Source organism: Procambarus clarkii, chromosome 2 (genome assembly GCF_040958095.1).
Source record: "Procambarus clarkii isolate CNS0578487 chromosome 2, FALCON_Pclarkii_2.0, whole genome shotgun sequence".
In the NCBI taxonomy this organism is placed as follows: Eukaryota; Metazoa; Arthropoda; class Malacostraca; order Decapoda; family Cambaridae; genus Procambarus; species Procambarus clarkii.
Window position 1 is genome coordinate 31,610,821 of NC_091151.1, and position 10,982 is coordinate 31,621,802.

Below are 10,982 nucleotides of genomic sequence, written 5' to 3' on the forward strand. Positions count from 1 at the left end.
TACGTCTTTGTACTGCAGCTGGGGTTTGCCTATTGGACGCTTTCCCTGCGTCACCACTCCATACAGGAGATCCTTTGGGATCCTGCTGTCGCCCATTCGCACCACGTGCCCGAGCCAGCACATTCCTATTTGCTTCAGCATTGTGTACATGCTGGTGATTCTAGCTCTCCCTAGGATGCTGTTGCTTGTCACCTTGTTCTTCCAGGTGATGTCCAAGATGTGTCGGAGGCAGCGCATATGGTAGACGTTCAGCTGTCGTTCCTGACGGATGCAGAGTGTCCAAGACTCACTTCCATATAGGAGAGTGCTCAGGACGCAGGCTCTGTTAACCAGGATCTTTGTAGACTCAGTCAGCTTATTGTTAGCCCATTCTCTCTTTGTCAGCCTGGATATGGTTGTAGAGGACTTACCAGTTGAAGAGAACAATCTTTAGCTCTGTGTCGAAAGCGAGGGAGTCAGAGATCGTGGAGCCCAGATACACGGAGTCGTGAACGACTTCCAGTTTGTAATTGAAGATGCCAGAATCAGGTGGGGAGTCCACTCCTTATCCCATGACCTGCTTTTTTCAGGCTGATGGTGAGTCCAAAAGCCTGACAGGCCTCGCTGAAGAAGGTCGTGAGCCATTAGAGGTTTTCGGCAAAGTTGGCGGTGACTGCTGCGTCGTCAGCATAAAAGAAGTCGTGCAGACACCTCAGCGAACCTTTGTCTTGGCTCTAAGCCTGGCAAGGTGGAAGAACTTTCCATCCGATTTGGTCCGGAGGTAGATGCCTTCCGTGACAGATCCGAAGACGAACTACAGCATAACTACGAAGAAAATCCCGAATAGGGTTGAAGCCAGGATGCAGCCCAACTTTACTTCGCTTCAGATGTCAAAGGCGTCTGATGTTAAGCCGTCAAGACCACGGTGCCCTTCATGTTCTCGTGGTAGGATCTGATGTTGCTGAGGAGCCTGGGTGGGTATCCAATCTTGGGGAGGATCTTGAACAGGTCATCCCTGCTAACGAGGTCGAAGGCCTTCATGAGATCTATGAAGGCTACGAAGAGTGGCTGCATCTGTTCCCTGCATTTCTCCTGCAGTTGTCTGAGGGAAAAGACCATGTCGGTGGTAGACCTGTTAACTCGGAATCAACATTGTGATTCTCTTCTTGAGGTTGTCTTGAGATGATATCGGGACTTAGCGTCCCCATGGCCCGGTCCTTGACCAGGCCTCCTTTTTGTTACACACCCCCAGGAAGCAGCGCACAGCAGCTGTCTAACTCCCAGGTATCTATACCTGGTAACAGGGGCATCAGGGTGAAATAAACTTTGCCCATTTGTCTCAGCCTCTACCGGGGATCGAACCCGGAACCTGAGGACTACGAATCCGAAGCACTGTCCACCCAGCTGTCAGGGCGCCCTTTTCTGGATAGGGGAAAATTTCTGGAGATTTTTTCTATTTCTAGAGAAAATTTTTTAGGGGAAATTTCTGGAAGGGGAGGCGGTCGGCCGAGCGGACAGCACGCTGGACTTGTGATCTTGTGGTCCTGGGTTCGATCCCAGTCTCCGGCGAGAAACAATGGGCAGAGTTTCTTTCACCCTATGCCCCTGTTACCTAGCAGTAAAATAGGTACCTGGGTGTTAGTCAGCTGTCACGGGCTGCTTCCTGGGGGTGGAGGCCTGGTCGAGGATCGGGCTGCGGGGACACTAAAAAGCCCCGAAATCATCTCAAGATAACCTCAAGATAGTCTTCTTTCTTCTGGATAGAAGAGAGTCTTCTGGATAGACTCTCTCTGCAAGTACTTGGATCCTCTTCAATGTTTCTCGAGCAAACAGCTTTCCGACAATACTGAGGAGGGAGATGCCACGGTAATTGTTGCAGTCGCCCCTGTCACCTTTATTCTTGTACTGCGTGACGATGTTGGCGTCCCTCATGTCTTGTGGCACCTCCCCTTCTTCCTAGCAGAGGCAGAAGAGTTTATGCAGCTCCATGAGTAGATTACCTCTGCAGCACTTCAAGATCTCAGCAGGAATCCCGTCTTTTCTATTAGCTTTGCCAGAAGCAAGGGAGTCAAGGGCTTCACTGAGTTCTACGAGGGGTCGGTACGCTGTCGAGCTCCATTAACACAGGCAGACACTCAATGGTGCTCAAGGCACCTGCGGTGACCACATTGTCCCTGGCGCATAGCTCAGAGTAGTGCTCGACTCAGCTTTTCAGCTACAGTGTCTGTTCCTGATTCACCTCGCCTGTGGCAGATTTCAAGGGGGCAGTCATCTTCTGGATTGGGCCTAGGGACTGCTTGATGCCATCATAAATCCCCTTTACATTGCCTGTGTCTGCTGCAGTCTGTATCTGGGAGCAGACCTGGAGCCAATAGTAGTTGGCACATCGCCTGGTGCTCTGCTGCACTTTACAGCAGACAGCTTGAAGGATCTGTAAGTTGCGCTGACTTGGGCAGGCTTTGTTGGCTTCCAAGGCCAACAAAGCCTTGGCAGATTTTTTTCTTCGGTGACAGGTGTCATTTGTTCCGAGTGAGCCTCGAAACAGTCTGTCGACCTACTGGTCTTCTTGCCGAAGGTGGACATTGTAGCGTTGAACACATCATCTCTGAAGTGCTCCCATCTTTTACAGGCGGTGGCCCCAGCCAGTCCTGGGAGAGCTTACTCGAGTGCACGTGAAAAATCTTCCACCTTGTCCTGATTTCGGGTCTTGGTGGTGTCGCTGCGAGGTCTGCCCTCCTTTTTCGAGTGCTGAAACTTCTTTGCTTGCATCTTGACCCTGCTACATACCAAAAAGTGGTCGGTGTCAAGGACAGCACTCTGGTAGCTATGCGTAATCTTGACGCTGAGTAGACTTGCACGCTTGGTAAGAATCAGGTAAAGCTGGTGTCAGTGCTTGGATCTGGGGTGTCTCCAAGAGTCTCGGTGTTGAGGCTTTGTTCCGAAGAACGTGTTGGTAACACAGAGACCTTGAAGGCAGCCGATTTCTACCAGACGTTGCCCGTTCTCATTCATCCTCCCTATGCCGAATTGACCCAGACAAGTGGGTCAAAATTTGTGATTTGCACCCACTCTGGCGGTAAAGTCGCCGAGGATGAACAGTGGTTCCTTTACAAGGATTCTCGCTATGAATCTGTTGAGGTCATCGTAGAATTTTTCCTTGGCCTCTGCTGGAGAAGACAGGGTTGGTGTGTATGCACTAATTGCATTGACTGGTTCTTTTTGGGAGTGCAGTTGGAGAGTCTAAATTTGTTCGGTTCTCCCCGTCGGTGCTATAATGAATCCCAATAGTGCATTCCTGATGGCAAATCCCACACCGTGTTCTCTGGTCTCATCTGGAGATTTTCCTTGCCACAAGAAAGAGAAGGCCCACTCTCTCACAGATCCTGATCCTAGAAGCCTGGTCTCTTGGAGAGCAACGATATCCATCTGAGCTCCCTATCGATGACTGCTGTTTTTCGGGCGTCGTTGATTTCTTATAGGTCGTAAGAGAAACCTGATGTCAGTGTCCTGACGTTCCATGTGCCCAGCTTTATGGCAGTTAATATTTTCTTTTTAGATTTGGTATTGCTTGGTGCAAAGTTGTCGGGCCACATGTCGATTTTCACCCTAAACCTCACTCACCCAGTAAGGTAAATGGACCGTAGCGAGGCAACACCTTATTGGCTGGGGTTTGCCGAGCTTGACGCAGGCGGTACCCACCTACAGTTTCCCTAAATCTATTTTTTCTCTCCTTCTGAACTCCAGACTGCCATAACCCTCTGCAGTTCTACGGGGGAGGGTTCAGACGGCATTCATTACAAGTTGCTCCATGCTCCATCAGAGCACTTTTCAGTATTTCCTGAATATCTATAACCGTATTTGGGAGACGTCATCAGTCTTCGAGGATTGGCTTGTGGTGGTTATTCTTCCTATTCGGAAACCCGGTGCTCAAGAGACTAGCTGTCCCTAAGGATTTTCACCCTATTGCTCTCACTAGGTGCATTTACAAGCATTTCGAACGTATTTTCATTAAAACATCTGATGTGGTTCTTAGAACATAATCACCACCTCTTCCCCACTCCATTTAGCTTTCGAAAGTGTCATAGCATCACTGATGTTTTTGTTTACTTATAGGTCAACCTTCGCACTGCCTTTGATGCAAACACCACAGTTGTCTGTTGCTTAATGTCTGACAGTTATCGTGCCCATACTGGGATCTCAGGTCGAGTCAGCACCTTACCCCCTGTGTCACCCAAAGACTACAAGGGCTCTAGCAGTTTCATCCGAGGAGTACTTGAACCACTTACTATCCTCGAAGGGTGGTAGAGTGAGATGTACAATAGGGGTGTGTATAACCATGAATGCCTCACAAAAGGTTTAGCCTCTAGTTCTTTGTTGACGGGGTACGCACCATCTAACCCAGTGTCATGAAGAAAAAAGACTCGCTTTCAGTAGGTGCTTTTAAGGCAGTAGTTCACGAAACTAGAGAGTAATTTTTCCCTAAATCACGACAATCTCTGGCTTAGGTCTCTTCTAGCGATGCCGTCAACATCACTGGTAGTTCCTGGTTTACTGCCTGGCCTGTTTCCGGAGCTGACACACACATATTACCAGCAAAAATGTTGCCTCAACGACAGACTTTGTTTGCGTTATCAGCTTAGCCTTTCTCTCGTTAATTTGCATTCCTATAGCCTCTTTGGACTCTGTACGCCTGGTACGAGTAATAGCCTGGTTTTCTTGACCCGTAAATGAGATAGCATGGCATATAATTGTAGGGAGGAGTATGAAATACAGTATATAAGAATGACATTTGCTAAAACAAAATTAATAAACATTTGCTATATCTCTGGCAACACTAACCTCGTCCACTAATAATTAAGAATTAGCCGTCTTAGCTTTAATTAATTCAAGTTTACATTACTGTGGAGTATCCATGTACTCACCACCACCGATCTATAATCCATAGTCTTCATAGAAAACTATGAGGCCTTGAATCAGGGCCAGATTCACGAAGGTACTTACGAATGTTTCTCCTTCTTAGCACCTTCGTAGCAGCTACGTTGGTATTCAGGTAGGCACACTAAGAAGGGAAAACCTTCGTAAGTTTGCTCCGTCGGCTAAGGTTGCCCTCGATCACTCGTAGCTTTACGTAAACTGGATATAATTCAATTTTTTCTCTACTACACAACACGGAGGATCGATTTTATATAAACAAAAGATTTGAGTTGGCGAATCTCGTGAAGAGGAGTCCGTCGTGTTTGTTATATATATACATTCTCTGCTTGAAACTTGCAGTAAATGTCTTTTATGATATTAGAATTAGTTTTATAATAGCAAGATATTATACCAATAGTTATTAAGTAAATAAACACTAGTGAACATGAAATATGAGAGAAGGTGGCTGGTGGGAGCATTTACTATCACCAAATGCCCCACTGCACAAATGATGTTAGGTAAGATAGGTAAAAACTTCTCTCATTGAATATTTAAACCCATAATTATGACTGTATGGACTATTATGACCTGTTAAAAAAAGGGGGAAGTAGGAGTCCAAGACCTCTTCCTGTAACACAATTTGGCTGTGTGTAACAACAAGCAATTTATTTATTTATTTATGTATTTATTTATATATATACAAGAAAGAACATTGGGTTTGTGAGGATACATAGCATGGTGTTTACATTCTTGTAAAGCCACTAGTACCCGCAGCGTTTCGGGCAGGTCGTTAATCTAAAAGATAATTATAGGTAGGTAAATTTTAGCAAAATTTATAAAATGATAACAGGTACATTGCCAGAAAAAAATGAAATGAGAGAGATTAGTAGGTATATTAAAGCACATCAGTAGTTCTGATTGATTGCATTGACAGCTTGATTGGTAATTGAACAAAGATTTATAGGCACAATACAGCATATTGATAACACATATCAGACGACAGCAATGATCACAATGGTAAAGTTGTTTGGATTAGGTACATAAAGATTGGGGGATTAGGTAGCACTAGATACAGTGCAAATTTAAAGCACAAGGTAGGAAACTATGAAGATGAAATTAGGCACTTTTTGGTTTGGTTTTTGAATGAGGCAAAAGTTGGATAGCTTTTCAACTCATTAGGGAGTGAGTTACATAGACTAGGTTCCTTTATTTGCATAGTGTTTACACAGATTAAGTTTGACTCTGGGGATATCAAAGCTGTAAAAATATTGAATCAGTTATTTAAATAAAAAATATAATGAAAGAAATATTACTGGTTTATTTTTATTCTATCTTTTTGTACTGTACAGTGTATCCAAAGAAGTGAAAAAATTAAGACATAATGCGCAATTTAACGAATGAATCAAGAGAAAAAATATGACTATTACATTTCAACATGAGATCTTAATGATCCATGGTTAACATGATTTAATAAGGATAATACTGGTAATAATACAAGCTATAATTTAACATCTTTATTACTGATTTTTTTATTAAGAAACTTAGGTATATAGGGAGCCGGTCGGCCGAGCGGACAGCACGCTGGGCTTGTGATCCTGTGGTCCTGGGTTCGATCCCAGGCGCCGGCGAGAAACAATGGGCAAAGTTTCTTTCACCCTATGCCCCTGTTACCTAGCAGTAAAATAGGTACCTGGGTGTTAGTCAGTTGTCACGGGCTGCTTCCTGGGGGTGGAGGCCTGGTCGAGGACCGGGCCGCGGGGACACTAAAAGCCCCGAAATCATCTCAAGATAACCTCAAGATGTAGATAAACAAACTAGCTATAAGTTCATCTAATACTCCCATCTCACAGGATGGTTAGGCATTCATGGAATTAAGGGAGAAAATACCAGCCTCAATACAAAAAAGAAATCAACTCTGATTAAACAACAACTTTACGATTTTCACAGGAGCTAAGCACTGAATCATGGAAACATTATATTATAATTACTCTTACCAGTTTCTACAAGACTCCTCTCAAACAATGTATTTTTTTAACATGCTTAGGTATACACAGCAATGTGCTGCTTCCCTATTTTGTATGAAGGACCGTATAGTCTAGATAAAAAACCAGCTACAAGCTCATCCAACATCCCCACCTCACAGGCCGGCCAATCATACATGGAATCGGTAGAGAACAAAATATTTAAGGGTGATCTATTAGCCCCCACTGGCAAAATCTGGGTACAGCACAAGAATATCTTCCAATATTCCTGAGTGTATGAAGTATTTACAGAGCTCAAAGTACCTCATACCATTTGGTATGAAGTCACTGATAACAGGACAATCACAGATATAGTGTTGGAGAGTATGTTCCTGCAAGTAGAACTGAAAACAGATGTTTTTGTACCCAGATGGTTATAAATCCTTGAAACCGCCTACCCGTTGAAGCCGTAAATGCCAAAATCCAGCTAGAAAATATCATTAGGACAATTGGCGGAACTTAACAAGCCCCAGGTTTTTTTTTCTCGTCAAGGCCACTATATAGTTAGTGGCCCTTGGGTAAATTTAGGTAAATATATACGTAAATAAATATATACGTAAATCCGGGTAGATGGGACTCGATAGTCTGGGAAGGCAGCCCATCTAGGGGAAGGAAACCCCTGTTTTTAAACCTCCGCTGCCTTGCGTCCATACCCCTTTTTTGGGAAAGGCTTCAGGAGTCAACCTCGAGGAAAAATCCGGACTTGGAGCCCCTAAGGCAGTTCGTTGTTGACGTCGACCTCGTTCTGGCAGCTCCTGCGACGTTGCTGGAACCATGTGTACTGGCATTTGCCTTTCTATTGGATAATTTCAGCAACGTGGAGAGGGGGGACCTGCTGCATGGGTAACAGCTTCTCCATATCTACCTACCCAGGCTTTGCGCCCTGTCAGGGCGCAACTCCATAGTCTTCCGAGACTGAAGGATGCCTACTACTACTACTAATATACTGTAAATAAATACCATCGTTTCTCAAATCTTGGGAGCGACAAGGGAAGCCATACACTATCTCTTAGATTTTCACACTTGTTTTCACATCATTTTTATACATATTGAGACACACTTGGGTTTGTGTCTCGGAGAGGCTGCAGGATCCAAGTAAATTCAGTAGAATTTCTGGTTGCAATTATTTTACCATGTCGTAGCTCAGTCGATTAAGGCAGCGTCTGGGATGCTCTCGGACGTAGGTTCGAATCCTCGTCACGGCCCTTGTGGATTTGTTCATTTGATGCATCACGCAATTGTGTTTCTGTGTGTACTATATCAGGCTTCAGATAGCGTGTATTAGGCCTAGGAAGGTTGGGTTAAGTTAGTTCAGGTTGTATTTGTTACATACATACATACAAAACCTTTTCCCATTTATCCATATTCAATAGTAACGATTTCTACTTTCTAATTGCCTCCCACCTTCCCTGCTGTTCTCTCAACCTTCCTCTCTCCCAGCCGTTCTCCCAGCCTTCCACACTCCCATCTGTTCTTAACTTTCCTCCCTCACATTTGTTCTCTAAAACTCCCTCCCATCAAGCTGTTCTCTCATCCTCCCTTCCCCCTTCCTGTTCTCTAACCTCCCTAACTCCAAGCCGTTCTCGCATCATCTATCCCAGCTGTTCTCTCAACCATCCTCCCTCCCAGCTGTTCTCACAACTTCCCTTCTCCCAGGTGTTCTATAACCCTCCCTTCCTCACATCTGTTCTCTAAAACTCCCTCACTTCCAGGTGTTCTCTCACCCTCCTTACCTCCTTGTTGTTCTCTACAAACTCCATCCAATAGAGCTGTTGCTCAACCTTTAACACTGCTGTTCTTTGAACCTCACTCCCTCCCAGCTGTTCTCAAAAGCTCCATGCTGTTCCCTCAACCTCCCTCGATCACAGCTTTTTTTCGTTCTTTATCCCTGCTGTTCTCCCAACCTCCATCCCTCTCTGCTCTTTTCAACTTTCCTCCCTCACATTTGTTCTCTAAAACTCCATCCCTCCAAACTACTCTCTTATCCTCTCACCCTGTTGTTATCTAAATCTCCCTCCATCTTTGCTGTTCTATCAACATCCCTCCTTCTATACTGTTCTCTCAACCTCCCTCCTTCTCTCCCTGCTGCTCTGTCAACCTCCCTCCCATCCTGCTGTTTTCTCAAACTCCCTCCCTCCCAACTGTTTTCTCAGCCTCCCTTCCTCCCAGCTTTTATCTGAACCTCATTCCCTGTCTGCTGTTCTCCCAATCTCCCAACCTCCCTTCTATTCTCTCAACCTCCCTCCAGCATATATGTTCTCTAACCTCCGTCCCCTCACAGCTGTTCTGTCGACCTTCCACACTGTTGTTCTCTCAACATCCCTCTATATAAGCTGTTCTCTCAACATCCCTCTATATAAGCTGTTCTCTCAACATCCCTTCCTCCCAGCTGTTCTCTCAACCTCCCTCCCTCCCAGCTGTTCTCTCAACCTCCCTCTCTCCTTCCCAGCTGTTCTCTCAACCTCCCTCCCTCCCAGCTGTTCTCTCAACCTCCCTCTCTCCTTCCCAGCTGTTCTCTCAACCTCCCTCCCTCCCAGCTGTTCTCTCAACCTCCCTCCCTCTCAGCTGTTCTCTCAACCTCCTACTCTCCCAGCTGTTCTCTCAACCTCCTACTCTCCCAGCTGTTCTCTCAACCTCCTACTCTCCCAGCTGTTCTCTCACCCTACCTTTTTGTTGTCCTAACTTCATACTGTTCATACAGCCAATCTAACTTCATGCTTTTCTCTAAACCTCTCTCCCTCCCTCACGTTCTCCCAACCTCCCTTCCTCCCTGATGTTTCTCAACCTCCCTCCCTTCCTCTTTACTGTTCTTTCATTAACCTCCTTCCCACCCTGCTGTTTTCTCAACTTTTACCCTCCCAGCGGTTTTCAAATCCCCCTTTCTGCTCTCTCAACACCCCTACCTTCCTGCTGTTCTCTCCTCCCTCATCCCTCCTTCCCTCCATGCCGTGCTCTCAACCTCCCTACCTCCTAACTGATCTTCCAACCTCTTACCTTGCTGTTCTCTTAACATCCCTAACCCCCAAACCCAATTTATTTCTTATCCTTTTACCCTCTCCTCCCTCGAGTGGTTCTCAAATCCTCCCTCCATAGGGAACTGAAATAACAGGGAACTGCTGCTATTTCAACCTCCCTCCCTCCCAGCTGTTCTCTCAACCTCCCTCTCTCCCTCACGTTTTCTCAACCTCCTATTCTCCCACCTGTACTCTCAACCTCCCTTCCTTAGTGCTGTTCGCTCAACCTCCCTCTCATCTTATTTTTCACTGAACCTGCCACCCTCCCTGCTATACATTGGGGGCATACGTAATTAGAAAAAAAGACTTACTAACCAGGGACAAAAACTGTTCCACAGTGTAATACGTTTAGCTCACCACTTGTTTCTGGAGACGAGAAGGGTGGCCGATGGGGTGATAGGGTGAGTCTCTGGTAATGATGACGTCTTCTCGGGCACCACCACGAAAGGTTAAGAACAGCACAATAAGCACCACGATCGTTATTAGCAGCGCTGAGACCCTGGGAACCATCTCAGTCAACTCTGCCAAGCCTATAAGGAGAGAATGACATGTGTGAGAACGTTAAGCAGAAAAGTGAGATGGGGTAGTGAATAAATATGTCAGGGATGGTGTGAGGGTTAGTGAGGGTGTGAGGGTTAGTGAGGGTGTGTGTGTTAGTGAGGGTGTGAGGGTTAGTGAGGGTGTGAGGGGTTAGTGAGGGTGTGAGGGTTAGTGAGGGTGTGTGGGTTAGTGAGGGTGTGAGGGTTAGGGAGAGTGTGTGGGTTAGTGAGGGTGTGTGGGTTAGTGAGGGTGTGTGTGTTAGTGAGGGTGTGAGGGTTAGTGAGGGTGTGAGGGGTTAGTGAGGGTGTGAGGGTTAGTGAGGGTGTGTGGGTTAGTGAGGGTGTGAGGGTTAGGGAGAGTGTGTGGGTTAGTAAGGGTGTGAGGGGTTAGGGAGGGTGTGAGGGTTAGGGAGGGTGTGAGGGTTAGTGAGGGTGTGTGGGTTAGGGAGGGTGTGTGGGTTAGTGAGGGTGTGAGGGTTAGGGAGAGTGTGTGGGTTAGTGAAGGTGTGAGGGGT

General features: G+C 46.0%; 1 protein-coding gene across 1 annotated transcript in view; it reads right to left on the minus strand.

Annotated features, from left to right (window-relative positions):
- LOC123762454 (uncharacterized) overlaps nt 1-10,454 on the minus strand; it is a 49,603-nt gene extending 39,149 nt beyond the window's left edge. Inside the window, exon 1 of the mRNA XM_069324042.1 lies at nt 10,286-10,454. Coding sequence (XP_069180143.1) covers nt 10,286-10,438 — 153 coding nt within the window. The 5' untranslated portion in view covers nt 10,439-10,454. The remainder of the gene's footprint in view (nt 1-10,285) is intronic.
- Nucleotides 10,455-10,982: the final 528 nt, after the last annotated feature.